We start from the raw sequence: 17,589 nt of genomic DNA on the forward strand, positions 1-17,589 counted from the left end.
ATGACCACCATCATTGGTGTCATTCTTCAGGGGTACATGCCAATCATAGCTGTAAAAAAGCAACATGGTGGGCAGCAAGGGTGTGTATATCGGAGCAGTTCAGACTGAATTTTAACCTTAGCTACTCCACTTCCTAGCTCTACAATGGTGGGCAAATTTTTGCATTCAGTGTCCCATTCCTTTAAATGAGAATATTAATTCTCATTTCATATGTCCTTTACTAGGATAAGAATAATAGAGCAAAACACGCAGCCACATGGCTGGTACCCGAGACAAAGTAATTATAAAAGTTCTGTAAAAGCGAAGTTGTTTTATGTTTCAGAAACATCACTAAGAAGACTAGAATGAGGACAATATTCCCAAAACAAATCACACTCCTGGGGAAATGACAAAGGAATAGCATAAAAATGAAATGAATTGAGACTTGAAGTGCCTGTTTCTCCTGGAGAGTCAGATCGCTTTTCCCTGTGTTGATTGATGGCTGGCTCTCTGGAAAAAGGCTCTCGGTGTCACCTGAGACAAGCTTCGAGCCAGTTCAGTGGGGAATCTCTTATCCTGCAGGAGAAGCAGGCTCGGTGGTTGGGCATTTATCTACCTCTTTCTGATACTCATTTGATTTTTTGATTCATGCAGCTTTCATGGACAGCTTTTATAAACAGATACCCATTGATAAGAATCTACCAACTTCCAAGTGTGCATAACAGCAGATATAATACTGTAAGCATCATACTTTCAAGCTTCAGTATTTTCTTTACTCGTGTTGCCAGAAGCAGGTTTCTCAGCACTGACACGGCACCTACTCTTTCTTCCCTTATAAATGCAGTATGAGTGCTGAGTTTCCCAGTGTCCAATGATTTACAGAACTGGAGATGAGAGAGATGCAGGCGCCTGGAGAGCTCCCCTGCACCGCCTGGGGGACGCTGGCCATTTCTGAAGTCTGGTTAATAATCCACCCAGCCGACCTCCCCTTGATTCCTGTGAGCAGGTGTCTGCCAGACGTTTTATGAGCTTCGGAGTAAATCTTCTTGATTCAGTAAAGAAAACCTTTGATAAGGAGAAGACATTAATCTCCCATGATTTACCTAATCATTTAAATAAGCTTGCAAACTAATAATGCAGCCAGACAATGGAGTCACCTTTTTCTTGCATTTTTCATTTCCTGTTGATTATCAAGGGATAGCAAAATATCAGCCTCCTCCGTTAGGATGGTCTATGTAGTCAATGACATTGGGGATTCTTTAAATATAGAATATTGTACTTCAGACTAAATTATAAAGGAAACAAGCCTAACACTTGACTACTTTGTTAATGAAAATTCAGAATTCCTCCAGCTGCGGCGGGTCATTCTTGCCTGAGGGTCTGATCCTCTGGGCCACCCAGGATGTAGCCTTGAACCCAGGGGAAAGCAGGGGGTGGTTCTGAGTCTGGAACAGCTGTCATAGAACACAAGTGTTTCAGGGGACGAAGCCAGAAAAGGTGAGTGAGGCTGCGGGCCAGAAGCAAGGATGTGTGTGGGGCGATGGTGGTGCTGGGGCACACCAGAACGCAGGCTTCAGAGGGATCTCATTATGCACTGTGAAAAATCCCCCAGAAATGCCTGCATTATCAGAAGAGAACCAGAGGTCATCGGGGTGAAGGATGGTAGTTGACACTCTTGGTGTCATTCATGCAGCAGATCTCGTCGGTCGTTTTCTGTAGGTTATGTATTTAAAATATGTATTATTGTTAAATTTTACAAACTCGTGGCAAGGGGCGGTCTTTATATCCGCCTCCTCGGTGATATAACAGCACAGAAGGATGAGGAAATCATCCAAAGCCCCAAAAATGATAACGCTGGAATCGATGGTAAAAGCGGGGTGTCTGACTCATCTCTTCTCTGGGGGTCCCCCGGGCTCGCACTGAATGCTCAACCTCACCTTCCTCTGGAGAACTTAGTGAAGCTGGCCATCTTTTAAGGGTTATTTGAAAAGCAAGGAATTGCTTGCATATCAGAAAAGTTTTTTTTTAAGCAAAAAATGATTTTTTTTTAGTTTAACATTCTAACTAGTTACCACTAATAGTGTGCAGAACCTCCCTGGGTGGCGTTATCACACAAGGCTGAACACATCCTGCTTTAGCGATTATTTAATTCCATACTTGGCTCTTCCTTGATAGAACTGCAGACTTTAAAGTATTAGCTATCCTAGTTTAGTTCATAGAATTCTAGACCAAAAAGTTTCCCGGGTCATCCATGGTCATCCACTGCATGACAGCCCCCCCCACCATCTCCTCCTCCTCCTCCACCTCAATCCAGGACATGAATTCCAAGTATTCTCCCTTTCCACTGCAAGCTGGCATCTGGACCCCAGGAGGTCTACCCCCTGTGGTGCTGATGGCTTCATTGATAACGTACTGAGGTGACCTCTCTTCCCTCCTCTCCTTCAGCAGGAACACGATGGCCAGTGCTCAATCTCTGAACACATGATAAGCCTGGGCTCCCGTTCCTTTTATCTCTCCACCCCAACCCGCGCCCCCCGCCGTCCCTGAGAGTCATGCTGGCCCTTTCCCAAGATCTGAGAAATGCCTACCCACGCCTGTCACACTACTCTGCACGCATTCTCAGACTTCCGCAGGACCGCTCAGCCCACCACAGAGTCTCCTTTGACGGGCAGTGAGGGGCATGAAGCGCCCCCGAAGGAGAATCAGACTTGGGCTCCTGAATCAGAGGCACACTTAGGACAGGTGCCCAAGCTTCAGAGTCTTTGAGTGCTTAATAAGTGTCTAATCAGTGTGCCAAATGATCGAAAGCCTTGAAAAAAATCAGCACACTTAAAACATTGTATTGAAGAGTTCTCAGTGATACTTGGATAGTTTTATGAGTGATTACTTGCATTCAAAAATTAAAAAGTTACTTTAAAACACTTATAAGAATTTTAAATTTCACCTGTAATCCCACGATCCAGCAATGCCATTCGTATTTTTTAAAGCAAGGATGCACACAGATTTTACAAACTTGAGTCATGCCTAAAGATGTAAAGATGAAGGTGGAATCCCCCTCCTGCATCCCTGCTCCTCAATTTTCTCTCCCTGAACATAACCACTGTTAGCGGGTTTCTCATCAGCCCTTCCAGGAAAGACCTTTCAGTGTAGAGGCACCCTTTTAAAAGCAAACACATGGGGGATCACACTAGACACTTTATTAAACACTTTAAAACCTAACAACTTCTGGGAACCCTACAGTCTAAGCCTTATACTTACAGGTTTTGAAGGTATTCTGATTTTGTTTAAATCCTTACACTTTTCAGGTGATCTTGAAACTGTTAATTACCCTCCCTCTCCTTTTCCTCATCCATTAAAGGAGGCGCGTAATGATACCCACCTCACAGAACTGCTGTGAATGATAAATAAGGTGTAACATAGAAAATGCTGACCACAGTCTTAGGAACTCACACAAAAAAAGTTTTATTATGATTATCATTAGTACCTAATTAGCTGACCTTTTTTAAATGGTTATGTAACACTCCACATATATAAATACAACTTTAGAAAATTACCCTGAATTAATTGGTACACATTTAAATTATTTCTTGTTTTTCTTATTTTTTGTTTTGCCTGAATTTTATACGATTACACACAATGATTCAATATACATTCACAAATATTTATCAATATTGAGGAATTGCACGTTTTAAAAGTACCCATCACCCTAAAAGGTAAAAATTAGTCTCTTCATTCGTATTCCTTTAAGATATTTTCATCATTGTTGAACATTCATTGTCTGTTATGCAGTACAGACATTTTTCGTGTTTTTATAAAGTCAGTTCTTTCCTATTTACCAAATGTCTTGCCAAGAAAGCCCTCCCTGATTCCCAAAGAAATTCTTTGGTGCCTTCTTCCGGATTAATTTCATTAAGTTGCACATTTATAGAAAGTGTCACATTATGTTCAAATTTGAATAGTGTTGCAAGTTACTATGTGAGGATTATAATTTTATCTCTTTATTTGGGACTGTCCCCCACCAAAGCACACCCATCTTCACACCTAGGGTTTGGGTGTGCGCTTTCTCCTCTGTTATTTGGTTTAAAGTACCGACCTCAGCATGCTGTGCGCGCTCTCTGTTCTGGAGACAAGGATGCTGATGGAAGGGGCTCGGGGATGCCGGATTCTCAGCCCCACGGCTGCCCTTACAGCGTGCGCTGCTGCTGGGGGAAACAGCATGTTTGTGAGCAAGTAATACAACAATGATGCGCATTTATCTCCTCCCTCTCTCTCTTTGCAGTCAGGCATGATAAGAACTCAGGAGGCAGATTACTTCTTGAAGCCGCTGCCTGCGCACCTGGCCGGGAGACTGCACGCCGCGGCCGGGGGTGCGCCCGCCTCGCACATACTGTACAAGCGATCCACGGAGCCGCGGGCGCGGGGGGCCCCCCAGGCCGTGAGGATGGAGAAGCGGTGGGAGCTGGAAAACCGCCGCCCCTTCCATGGCGAGGACCAGCCCCCGAGCCACGGCTTCCGCCTCGGGCACCCCCAGAAGCAGCATTTCTGTGGGAGACGCAAGAAATGTATGTAAGGGCGATTCTTTCTGTGCACTTAACAATTCGGGCATTCACGTAAGCCGGTAGAGTGTCTCATTTTCTTCAAAGTAGCCTGCCCTCCCGCTGAAATGTACTGACTGCCTTTGCTAAACGTGAGCGATGATTCCAGAGACATCTCGTCCATCACCTGCACGTTGCATAAAACGTCTCTCCATGGCAGATGGGTAGATGACAATAGATTTTTTTTTAAGAGCTGTTCCCTGCAAATTAAATGACACAGTGCCTGGAAGTGCAAAATCCTCCAGATGTCTTCAAAAGAACCCTGGCACGTCTACCCAGTAATTCTATATTTTTGAGGTCTAGATTTATGAAAGCCCACATGCTTTTCCTGGTGAGGTGGTTATCCCCGTGCAGGTTTACACACTTCACTCCACCACCTCAGAAGACAGAGCACCCGTGACATAATTCACCTGCAGTTTATCACCAAGGCTATATTGAAGTCTATTTTGTTTTGCCATGAACATTTAGAAAGTGATGTGATATTTATGTTTTCGGTAAGAACCTGTCACAAACTCAGGAATAGGAGTTCAGTATTTTCTAGACTTTTCCTCACTTCCTTCAGCTTTCTCTGTAAGCATTGCTTTATTTGGTAAAACTTTCGCAAGGAGCCTCTGGGAAGCCCATGTTCCCCCAGCCCCATCTTTCTCTGCTGCTTGGTGTTGGCTGCTGGGCCCAGCACCCTAACATAGGGGTAGGTACATGCGGGGCCCGTAAATGCTGCGGAGCAGAGAGAATGGCCCGGAATCACTTGGCATCAGCGACAAAAGAGTAAGTTCCGTTGAATTGTCAGCACCTGTGTGTCATCTAAACTCATATCGTCCAATAAAGAAGAGTCTCAGGCTACATTCAAACGGACTTGGAAAAGCTCCACCCAAGTTGGCCAATAATGAGCTGGGTCTTAGGGGCGGCAGCAGGAAGCACCGTGTTGAGCGCAAGGAGAGGGACAGGAGGCTGAGAAGGTCAGGGAGACAGGCTGAGTGGGCGTCACAGCAGGGCACACTGACCCCCGGCACCAGCTCCCTGAGGCAGCTCCGACAGGGAGAAGCAGGAGGAGGGGGCAAGGGCAGGACCAGCCAGGGAGGGGAGCGAGGGTTGGGACTCAGGCAAGAGGGGCCAAGGGGCGGGGCCGGGCAGGGAGGGGCGGGGCCAGGCAGGGAGGGGCTGAGGGGCGGGGCCGGGCAGGGAGGGGCGGGGCCAGGCAGAGAGAAGGTCCGAGCCAGGACGGTGCTCACAGAGCTCCTGGCGAGGACGTGGTCAGAGAGGGACAGATTCTATGTGCTGGGGACAGAAAGTTGAGCAACCATCTGGATCTGGGCAGGAAAGATGGGCAGGGCTGTCCTCTTTGACAGGTCACACCAGGGCCTGAAGCCAATGTTCTAGTGGCCCTGAGAAATCCAGCAGTGCTGACCATTCTGAAATGAATGGGCCCCTTTCATTCTAATCTGGAGGTGACCAGAGTCGTTCAGGCCAGTGGCCCTAAGGCACAGCTGTGTCTGGAGGGCAGTAGGATCGTGCTGTTTGGCATGGCCGCATGTACATGTGTGTACGTGTGTGTGTGCACGTGTGCATGTGTGTGTGTGCACACGTGCACATGTGTTTGGTGTATTTGCCTCCAGAGGCGTTTCAGAATCTCTATAGTGGGGGTTGACTGATGAGAAGCAGTTATTTGAAAAAGATGCTAAACTGAACAGTAAGTTTTGTGTTTAGAACATGGGAAAATGTCACCATTATTTTCATAATAAAACAAAATTATGAAAAATGGGAAAAATTGTCATAAGACACCTTTTGCTGGTGGACAACTTCGGTGGTCAGTCTGGTGCTGTTTGACTTGCCATAGTCTCTGTCCCCTCCCGCCAGGTACATGGCAGATCTGTACCCTGGACCCAGTGGCTGGGGACATGTGCTAGCAGAATTGACCCACATCACCTCCCGGCTGAGAGTTTAATTCTCAGGACCCCGTTATCTGTGCAGGATATTTCCATGTTGTCTATGAGGCTTTGGACTTCCCTGGAGAAGTCCTGGTCTTCTGTCAAAGATTCTTCCCTATTCTCTGGTTCAGAAGATGGAAGATGTTTCTGTGTGTTCAGGCATTTCTCTGTGGAAAAGGGCAGACAAAGGCAGGTTGATTTGCTTAAACTCACAGATGGGTTTTGAGCTGGGACTTGCAAGTTTGGGGAAAATGCTGCAGTACTTTATTGAGGGGTGTCTGGCTTGCTCTGAGGGGCGTGTCGGAGGCCCAGCCAGTACGGTCCCCACCCCTGGTGCCCCTGCCCTTATCCCTTCCGGGGGCCTGGGAGGCTGCCGTGTTCACTTTCACCCTGCACACACTTTTCCACTGTCGACCAAAATAAAACACGCAACCTGAAAGCTGACAGTTAAGTTTTACTCAGTGGACTTCCTGAGGACTCGGGCTCAGGAGGCAGCCTTGCAGGTCTCTCTAAGAGGCTGCTCCCCCGGGCGCTGGAGAAGCCAGGATATATAGGAGGTTTTACAACAAAGACCAGGTAGTTGGGACATCAAAAGATTACTGTTAATTAAAGAGAACCAGATAGCTCAAGTTAAGGAATGTAGCACTTTTCTGTGTATGGGAAGGTGCAAAGGTCTGGGCACGTTGAAATCACTCCTTTGATGTGCATCTAGCTGTCTGGGGCCAGTGTCCTGTGCTTTCCCATCCTGAGTCCCCTCAAGGGGAACCGTAGGGGTGGCAGCAGAGGCCAGGCTGCCTGCTGGTCTCCGTCCTGAATTCCCTCTGCTCACTGTCGGGAGTGGCGGTAGCGACTGATGACTTGAAAGCTGCAGCGTCCTGTGTTTACTATGTGGCTGGAAATACGTTTCATTCACAGCACCGAGGGAATTAAGACTAAGGGCTCTGGGACCACACTGCCGGATCTGAAATCCGCTTTCTAGGGAGAGGCTGCAAGAAAGTTGTGTTCCTGTCCTGAACCTCCAAGGCCTCACTCCTACCCAGGGCTGGTGTAGAGATTGAGTGAGTCACACACAGACATCTCTTAGGGTGGAGTTCACATCTGTGGAAATTGCATTGATGTAAACGGTGCATGATGAGTGCTTGTTAAACTTCACTGTTATCCTCCAAAAGGTTCATTTGGGTTTGGTAGCATTTTAGCAAAGAGCGATAAAAGGCCAAGGGCCTGGGTACCAGTCACCCAGGACGGCATCTCCCAGCAGCATGTTCTGTGAGTAGAGTTGGCATCGCATTTGACCTAGTGCTATATTTAGCGGGTGTTTTAAAGTCTACTTTCACGTGAAACGGTTGTAACCACAGTTTCTGAGGCATGCACTAAACCGTCCTTTCTAACCCAGTGTTAACTCACTGACTCTAAACGCCCAACCTCGTTTTAAATGGCTTACTCCAGGAGGACGGAGGACGTTTTGTCTTCCCACTAAATTAGGTAAGTATTTCTGACACTCTCTAGGAAATCCAGCCCTGCAGTGAGGTGGGTCTGTCTTGATCAGTTTATAACCCATTTGGCACACTACACACAAACCAGTTATGCGTCCAGACATGAGAAGCGACTTTAAAAATTCTTAGGTCATTAAAAGGCTTCCACTAAGAACACAGTGTAAGATGGCTCTCCTTTTTGTAATCATCAGTGTCGCTGCTTTCCCAGTAACTCTTCTGCAGGGGCCTGGTCCACAGGGGCTGTTAACGGTCGCTGAGCTCTGTGCTGTTAGATGCTAGGACTTCAGAGGCAAAGTGACCCTCTTTCTGTTTTCAATCACGACAAATTTATACAAAGGTCCACACAGCCGTGAATTCCATGACATCTAGACTATGCAAACTTTATTTAAACGCAATGTTCCACTTTAACGTAAGTTTTGCATCACAGTTTTAAGGGTTTTATGGTTCGTATTGTAAATGAAAAATATTTCTAGCTGTATCAGTAAACAAAGGAAGCGCGGCCACCAAGTCATCAGCCGCTATCACCACCCCGGACAATGAGCGGAGGGAACTCGGGATGGAGACCAGCAGGTTGCCCGGCCTCTGCAGCCCCTACAACAGTGCCCCTGAGGGGACTCAGGATGGGAAAGAATAGGAGACTGGCCCTGGATAGCTAGGTGCTCATCAAAGGAATGACTTCAGTGAGCCCAGAACTTTGTACCCTCCCATACATAGAAAAGCGCTGAATTCCTTAACTTGAGATGTCTGGTTTTCTGTAAGAGTAATCTTTTGATGTCCCAACTACCTGGTCTTTGTTGTAAAAGCTCCTACATATCCTGGCCCCTCCCTGCCTCTTCAGAGCAGTCCCTCAGAGTGATCTGGGAGGCTGTCATCCAGACTCGAGTCCTCAGAAATGTCCGCGGAATAAAACGTAACTCTCTACTTTTAGGTTGTGCATTTCATGTCAGGCGACAGTTTCATAAAGTTTTTCAAATCCAATTTCTGTATCACGAGTTCCACTGCCGGGTTTGAGCGGCAGCTTTGCCTTTCAGTTCCTCTTCCAACCTCCCTCCGCAGACATGCCCAGGCCTCCCGAGGACGACCTCTTCACCCTGCCTGACGAGTACGGGGCCGGCTTCAGGCACAGGCGCTCCCTCCTCAAGTCCCACCGGCACCAAGAGCTGAACGTGGAGACGCTGGTGGTGGTTGACAGAAAGATGATGCAAAACCACGGCCACGAAAACATCACCACCTACGTCCTGACCATACTCAACATGGTAGGGGCCGCCTTCTCGTGGAGTTCGCGTGCGGAGCTCCGCCCGCGGGGAGCGTGTGTGTGCTTTACATCTACTCTCTCTGTGGATTTATGTCTCAAACACAAGAAGTATTTTATCTGTGCCCACCCCTTTTACTATCCTCCAATCAGAAAAGCCGTTTTCAGACCTTCAGAGAATAAAATTAGGAGGACGGACAATTTGACCCTGTCTGTAACCTGGTAACATATTTCGAGTTCACCGACGTCTTCATTCCCTGGAAATCTGTGAGAGGATGCTGAGACGTTTGGGTGCAGAAACCTGCGCGGCAGCATTATGTGTGATTTTAGGTGGCTGTATAGAAATACCCATCATTTTAGGAATATTAATGTTAAAATATTGAATATACATTGTTTTATCTACAAGAACAAGAACCAGGACACCCTTCAGAATATCAGTGCAGGTGAAAGGTGGCCGTGTCTCTATTCGGCACCTGTGATAATTCCTGAATAGAGGTCCGGGGTACCCAAGCCCCTTTTCTCCTAAGTGAAATCTACACAACAGAGGACAAAATCTTGGGCCACCAAAGTGTGTTTTTAAAAATACATGTGATGACAATATTTTAAAAATGTTTTACATTCCCCCTCGATAAACGGAGTGCCCCTGGATGTGTTTCGCTTTCCCCTGACTTGGCAGGGCTGCTATAGCTGGCATCGTTTTCGGCGGCTGGACCCTCGTGGTTTATGATCGATCTCCCAGGACCCCGAGGGAGAGGGTCCCACAGAGGCGGCCACCAGCGCACGTCTCCAGCTTGTGCAAGGATCGCCCCTGTTCTGCAGAGCTTTCTCAGTAGCTCTGCACCCCGGTGTCGGGTCACTCCCCGTCGCTTCCCTCTTTTGTTGGCCTAGCCTCGCTCATCACCCCGGATGCCACTGTGATCACTCACTGCCACCGTGACTGTCATCTCTAACGTCTGCTCCTCGCCTTGGTCACCTTCTTTCCTTATTGTTTTCCTGCTCTTTCTTGTCTCCTCTTGGTCTTCTCCCAAAACGTCCCTTTGCTCCTGGAATCTTTTGCTAGGAGAGCTTGGGTACTGCTCGCTTGTGTATCATCAATATGAGACAACAACAAACAAACAAACAAACCTCCTTATATTCCAGTGACATTTCCCATGTAAGCTCTTCACTGATACTTAATAAGGAGTGGAGCCTTCCTCCCTAAACTTCAGTACTGTACTTCCAGGCACCAGTGACAAGGATCCAACAGTTGATGGAATTGGCTGTTAGAGATTCACACACTTGTCTGTGTAGCAGCGTAAGAAGCAACGTTGCCACTTCACTGAGGAACACGGGATTGGCCTTCAGCCGTGGACTCCGGGCCGAGCGCTGTGGGGAGAGGGGACCTCATCCAGGAGCTGACGTGGACTCTCTTTTTCAGGTGTCTGCTTTGTTCAAAGATGGAACGATCGGAGGAAACATCAACATCGCGGTCGTAGGTCTGATTCTTCTAGAAGAAGAACAGGTATTCTCCCCTTGAAACCAGCGGTGCTTTTTTTTTTTTTCCGGGAAAAATAAATGCAAAATAATGCTCTGTTTTACTGAATATAATTGTTCTATGGATCCTTCACTTCTCTTTCCCTTGGGGACAAAAATGTTTTAATATTTTGTGTCTAACACAGTGAGTTTCTTGTTAGTTCCTTTGGTGATTATTTGATATTTTGGGGGATGTTCATGCAGGAGTAGTAAGAAATACTCACTTGATTGGCTTATTAGAAAATGGAATAAAGGAGTTTCTTTAAATACCTGAGTGGGAAACACACTACAAATTGGAAGTGTAAAAATGTGCCTTCAGCCCCTGGGAGGATTTAGGTTGGAGGTGGCGTGGGCCCCTTGGTGTCTTGCTAGAAGACTGAAAATGTCCTGCCGCCCAGAAGTCAAATCACACTGTGACACTGCACTGCTGTGCTCTGTGACCTCCCACCTGCTGAGACCGAGCCCAGCGACCCTCACCACCTGCAGTCTCAGGGTTTTATTTCCATAGAGATTCTAAGATGTCCAGCGCATTTCTCTCATTGTGCACAAGACTCCAAACTATGCTGGATCTTGGTAGCAGTGGGGAAAAGACTCTATCTTTCCTCCATTCCGGAACCCCTATGCGGATGCACCGAGGGGCACCTCAGGTCACAGTGAGGACTCATGGGAACACTTTGCAGCATTAGTAAGGGGGCATCTTAGCCAGAAAGGGCTCTCCCTTCTGTTTTGCCCCAGACTGATGGCTGACCGGACATAGGGGAGTGAACCCTGGATCCGAGGCAGGCGCCATGCCTCCCGTACCCTCTTGCTGACATCGTGGCAGGGTCTCCTGTTAGCAACCATTGTCTTATTTATTAAACAAATACTTTTTTAGATGAAATCTAAGGTCATTCATCAGATCGAAGGTGTCTTCAGACTTTCACATGCTGGGGTGCTACCCTTCTCAGTGCAGGGTGGGGCCCTCGTGGGCAGGCCTGTTTCTAGCCCAAATAATCAGGGAGCTACAACTCCATTGTCTTTTCGTGAGCGTGTGTCTGGGGAGGGAGTGCTGAACCAGCAGGGCTGCTCAGGTGACAGGTTAATTATTCTTTGTATTAAAACCTTTCACCTTGGCCTTCATCCAAGCTGCAGAGAATAAGCAAGGTTATCGTTTGATCGTACACCTGTGTTCACTTTAATGAATGTAGTTTTCCTGGAAATCACCAGCAGAAGAATGTGAGGCATGTCCCAGGGTCGATGCACAGCATTCAGCTTAGGTGCATTTGACTCTCTGGAAAGACAAAATAAACATTTAAGGAGAAAACATATTCAGCGACTAAGAGACAAAATTTCAACACAGCCCTCTGATCATGAAAGCTTTAAACAGTTTGTTGCCCTGAAATCAAGGTATTTAACCTGGTTTTCTCTGACCATCCAGAGAGAAATATAGCACAGCTCTAAATCGGGTTTAAAGAACTCATCTGCCAGCTCTGGGAGACGTTCCTGCCACCCTCAGATTCTTCATCTCCTGGGAGTTCAGGCAGCCTTCACTCTGCTCTCTCACGGCTGATCTGTTAGAACTTGGTGCACGTGGATAAGGTCGAATGTTGTCTCTATAGTTTCCTTCTAGTTCCAGCCAATTTTCTAGAAATAAAGCTTCGTGGGTTGAGCTGCCTTTTCTCAGAAACATGGTGCCTCTCAAGGAAAGTGACTTCATTTAATTCTGTGATACTATTAGAAGAATTACAAATTTGAAATCTCATCCAACTGGGTTATGAAATAAACGCCACACTATCCAGGTGTGTTTCTGTGTATGTGCAAAATCTCCTATAAATGACTCTGTTGCCCTATATGATTTTGCAAATTGTCTCGTAAAGATTTTGCACGCAAAAATGCCAGGCATAGAAGTCATCGTTCTTGGGTCCTTGAAATGTGTTCAGAGTCAGCAAGTACATCCCAACTGTATTTGGTATGGAATTAGAGAAATGACTGTCTACACTGAATCCATACAGGTTTTATATATCACACCCTCCTTTGGATGTTACTGTTTAAATGGGTACATTAGTTTAGATGCCATTCAGATCCACCTGTGTATTTGAAATCCAAGTGAGTGCCAGTCTGCTGTGCAAGTAATGACTGAATGACGACATGTTTTCTTCTGTTCCCTCGGTCTGTCCTGGTAGCCAGGGCTCGTGATAAGCCACCACGCAGACCACACCTTAAGCAGCTTCTGCCAGTGGCAGTCGGGGTTGGTGGGGAAGGACGGAGCCCGCCACGACCATGCCATCCTGCTGACCGGCTTGGATATATGCTCCTGGAAGGATGAGCCCTGCGACACTCTGGGTGAGGCCCTCCACGTGCGCCGGGCTGGGGCCTGGGTGGTTTTGCAGTTACTCCCTCACCCCGAATCCGCAAGTGGTGGCCGCTGCCACGGGCAGTCATGAGAAATAGACTCGCTTCCCTCTATGAACTTTGGCCAAATGTGAAAGGATGTGTGTATTCACCAAAATCAGTTATTTCCCAAGAAACAGTTTCTCACAGATTCAGGAGCTCCTGTCACATCTAATTGAAGAAAGACTTCCTTCCATTTCTTCTTCCAGTTGTGAGGATGTGTCAGTAGCTTCAAGGGTGTCTCATTACATGAAAGAAACAGCACATCGATGACAACTGCAGGCACATGACCGCGATGCTGTTGTCCTCGATTCCCACTGCTCGCAAATATCTCATCTTAGCAGTTTGTAACATGTTCCCAGTGCTGAGTTATTATACTATAATAACATTATAGTATAAATATAATATAATAAATACAACATAATGAAAGTTTTTTATACTTTTCCAAATAGTGTCAAGCCTGGGGTGCCACTGGCCAAAGCTCTCCTGGACCTGTTTCTAACTCCCTATTTCTTCCCAAGAGCTCAGGGAAGAAAGGTCTTTCTTACAGAAACTTCCAGGTAGGACTCAGTTTCACAGGGGTGAGTCCTGGCTGCTTGCTCTCAGAAAGGCCTGCGCACAAGGGTGGCCCTGCCGGCCTCTGAGAACTTAGGACGCAAGGGTTCCCACCGCCCCGCCTGGCAGGCGCGGCTCGCTGGCCTGCTCTGTACACAGGCCGCGGCTTCCGTAGAACACTGCTGTCCTCCTGGGAGCCGGGCTTTGGGGCCGTGCCAGGCAAGGGGTGCTGTGTGGCCAGCTCCCAGCCCAAGCCCTGTGTCTGTAACGAGCATCCCTGTTGGGCAGCGCGTCCGCCTGTCGGGGCAGTTAGGTCCATGCTGTGCGTCTGCCCTGGGAGCGGCCCGGATGCCCGCACCTGGTTCCCCCGGCTTCCCCCATGGGCTGTTTCCTCCGCAGGTTTTTCTCTGTGTCCTTTTATTCATAGTAAGTTACACCCACCAGTATGACACACGTGAGTCCTGTGAACAAATCCTCCATCCGGGGCAGCCTTGGGGACCTCCTGACACACTCATTCTCTACAAAACTTTTTTGGGGGGTTTTGAGAACATAGATGTTTATAGAAAAAGACAGAAATTTTCCTCCATCTGCAGGGAATCCCCTTTTCAACATCACCCCAGTTGTGACCTGTGACTTGAAAGCCACATAGAGCCGTGGACTGGTTTTCAAGGAGAAAGGACAAGCCCCCTCCTCGTCCCACATTATTAAGGGCCGTTTATATGATTGTCCAAGGGTTTCCTGATTCATATCTCACCTGACAAAGATGGGAGCCAGATTTCTCTAAAGGACAGAGGAAAAGGCACCCATACGATGTGCCCTCCTTCTTTATGTTACTGCAACCCTGCTCCTGTGTGTTCTCTGGGTCTCTGTGTCCTGCAGGCTTCGCGCCCATAAGTGGAATGTGTAGTAAATATCGCAGCTGCACGATTAATGAAGATACAGGTCTTGGACTGGCTTTCACCATCGCCCACGAGTCTGGACACAAGTAAGTGCATCTCCCCGGGAGAGGGGAGCCCGGGGTCCTTTCCAGACCAGATGAGGGTCGTACAGATGCTGATGCAGTCGGTCAGGTCTGTAGGGGGCTCACCCGGATGCAGCGGGAGGTTGGGGGCAGCTAGAAGTGCCCACCTGGGTACTTGCTCCGTTCTGAGGGGCGTGCACGTGTCCGCACTGTGCCAGCCTCTCCTTCCTTCCTGCTGGCACAGGCTGCTCTGCCCGTCTCTGCTCCTTGGTCCTGTGTTTTAAACTTGGTCCTGTGGGGTGATCTTTCTCCTGCAGGGGGACCCCATATGACTGAGGATGGTGACGAGCCCTCCCCTGGTAACGTGTTTCTCCCCAGATTGTTCTCAAAGCCTCTCCTACTTTGTGGAGGTGGGTTTTGATGGGTGTGCAGGGTTTGGGACATGCAGGAACAAGACTGAGGGCCTGGTAGGAGCTGGTTTGCTGCCAGCATCCCTGCGTGGTCCGTTTGAAATGGGGCAGCATTGGGGTGAGTGGGGAGCCCAGGGCCTGGGCACTGATGGATGCTGGTGCGGGACACGAAGCTCTCAGCAGCCGATGGCTTGTCATTAGCAGGGTCTTTTTTTTATTGAAGTGCAGTCAGTTTACAATGCTGCGTCAGCTCCTGGTGTGCAGCACAGTGCTTCAGTCATACACGAATGTACATATACTCGTTTTCAGATTCTTTTCCACTGCAGGTGACTACGAGATACTGAATATAGCCCCCCGTGCTGTGCAGTAGGACCTTGTTGTTTCTCTCCTCTGTACATAGGAGGCAGTACCTGCACATGTTGGAGGGCTAGCAGTGCCTCTGTGAGCGAGATGCTTACCTTCCTCCTGAAGAGGAAGCGTTCCTGTCGGTTCCGTAGCGTCGCTGCTATTCTTACAGGAGGTTTCTTTGTCTGGTGATCCACACGCTGTCTCACCTCGAGGGACCTCCTATTTCTAAAAGGTTTCTTTCTGACCCGTTTGGCCCCCCGGCTGACTCCTGCCATTGCCCTGAGGAGTGTGAGCCCAGCGGTGGAGATGCAGGTGTTTTCCTGTTGGATGGCAACATGCTCCAGGTTTCTCCTCAAAACTTCACAGCCAGGAATGGCAGTTTTTCCATTTTTGCTTTCACCCTCATTTTACTTGCAAATCACAGAACTTGCAAAATCCAGGGTATGTGAGTTGGTTTTTGCAAAGCCCCCTTCTCCATCCCATAGAAATGGGACTGCAGTCACTCATGCCACCGGCCTGTTCAAAGCATCTGTGTGTGCAGTGTGTGTGCGTGTGCACGTGTATACAGTGTGTGTGTACAATGTGTGTATACAGTGTGTGCGCATGTGTGTGTGCAGTTGTGTGCATGTGTGTGTATACAGTGTGTGCGTGTGTGTGCAGTGTGTGTGTGCAGTGTGTGCGTGTATGTGTACAGTGTGTGCATGTGTGTGCAGTGTGTGAGTGCAGTGTGTGTGCGTGTGTGTGTGTGTACAGTGTGTGCATGTGTGCAGTGTGTGTGTGTGTGCACAGCGCGCCCCGGCCTCACTGGAGCCTCAGAGGTCCTGCAGACTGCGTGTGTGAGCTGCTGACCTGAAAGTGGAGCTTTCTGTCTTGTGACCAGTCCCTTCATCACTGCGGGTAATGATTGACTTTTTCAGTGCCTAGAAAATTGCACCTACACTTTATAAAGCTTTCAGTTCCATCATAATTGTATTCTTAATAGGCTGCTAGAGTTAAAACTTCAAAAACTCTCATTATTTTAACGACACGGGGCTCTTGCTGTCCTCTGAACCATACCTGAATTTAATTAAACAATCAAGGTAAGAAATATTTAAGTGACCGAGGGCTGAGCAAGCCAGCATCCGACAAGCGGTTGCGATGCAGGCAGTGGCGGCACCGGCAGGCGCAGGGGATGAATTTGACCAAATTAAATTTGATACATTCAAAACTAGGCTCTCAGTCTTCATGTCAGCAAGTATCAGTGTTTGCTTTTATTTTTTTCTTAATCATCAACTATTCATATTTCCTCTCATCCCTAGAGCTGGGTCTGGATGACAAAACAATTTCTTCTAAATAAGAGAAAAGTGTTTTTACTTTCAAGTGGGAACATAAATGGGAGGAAGGGAAGGAGCTTGAGATCTGGATGAAGGAGGGTCCTGCCCTCATAGAATTAACCAGAAAGTCTTAAACTGCTTCTTGTGATGCTGATGTTTAGAGAACGTTGTGCAAGAACTGGAGGGACTGGGAGCTCTAAACATTTGATGTCGCCAATGAAATAGCTTCTGATCGTATTGAGGAAACAGGAAATGTATGTAAGAGATGTGCAAATTACTAATCATTCTATATAAAATAGATCAACAACAAGTTTCTACTGCAGAGCACAGGGAACTATATTCAATATCCCATTATAACCTACAGTGAAAAAGAACATGAAAATGAATTTCTGTATGTGCATGTGTGACTGAAACATTGTGCTTGCACCAGAAACTGACACACGTTGTAAACTGACTATACTTCCGTAAAAACAAAAAAGGCACGTGCTAACTGCCAGAACAAGGGATCGTAATGGCAGTGATAATGTTGACAAAGTAAGGATAACACCTGCTCTTTGTGGGGCAAGTTCACATGGAGCTCAAAGCGTGGAAACCCCTGGGGACAACCTCTTCTCCTCCCCTCACTAGCCTGGCGGGTAGACGGAGCCGAGTGTTGAGCGAGTGCGTGGGGTGGGCGCCGGGAGGCCGGGGCGAGCAGGCCACCGGTGAAGGGGGCGTGATTCTGGCACGTGTTCTCTGCGGCTCCTGCGTAATGAGAGGGCGGACTCGGGAACTACACCCCGCGCATCTCTAGTCGAAAACGAGCACATCTAGTCAGTTCGGTTATTTAGTAACGACTGTTCCTCAGAGGTGGAATTGTCTGTTTGATGCTCA

General features: G+C 47.8%; 1 protein-coding gene across 2 annotated transcripts in view; it reads left to right on the top strand.

Annotated features, from left to right (window-relative positions):
* The window catches only part of ADAMTS16 (ADAM metallopeptidase with thrombospondin type 1 motif 16), a 156,933-nt gene that overhangs the window by 36,001 nt on the left and 103,343 nt on the right, over positions 1-17,589 (top strand). For both annotated transcript variants that reach the window (XM_010970363.3, XM_074355981.1), the window contains exons 4-8: positions 4,259-4,541; positions 9,052-9,251; positions 10,665-10,748; positions 12,922-13,081; positions 14,564-14,669. In XM_010970363.3, coding sequence (XP_010968665.3) covers positions 4,259-4,541; positions 9,052-9,251; positions 10,665-10,748; positions 12,922-13,081; positions 14,564-14,669 — 833 coding nt within the window. The remainder of the gene's footprint in view (positions 1-4,258; positions 4,542-9,051; positions 9,252-10,664; positions 10,749-12,921; positions 13,082-14,563; positions 14,670-17,589) is intronic.

Source organism: Camelus bactrianus, chromosome 3 (genome assembly GCF_048773025.1).
Source record: "Camelus bactrianus isolate YW-2024 breed Bactrian camel chromosome 3, ASM4877302v1, whole genome shotgun sequence".
In the NCBI taxonomy this organism is placed as follows: domain Eukaryota; kingdom Metazoa; phylum Chordata; class Mammalia; order Artiodactyla; family Camelidae; genus Camelus; species Camelus bactrianus.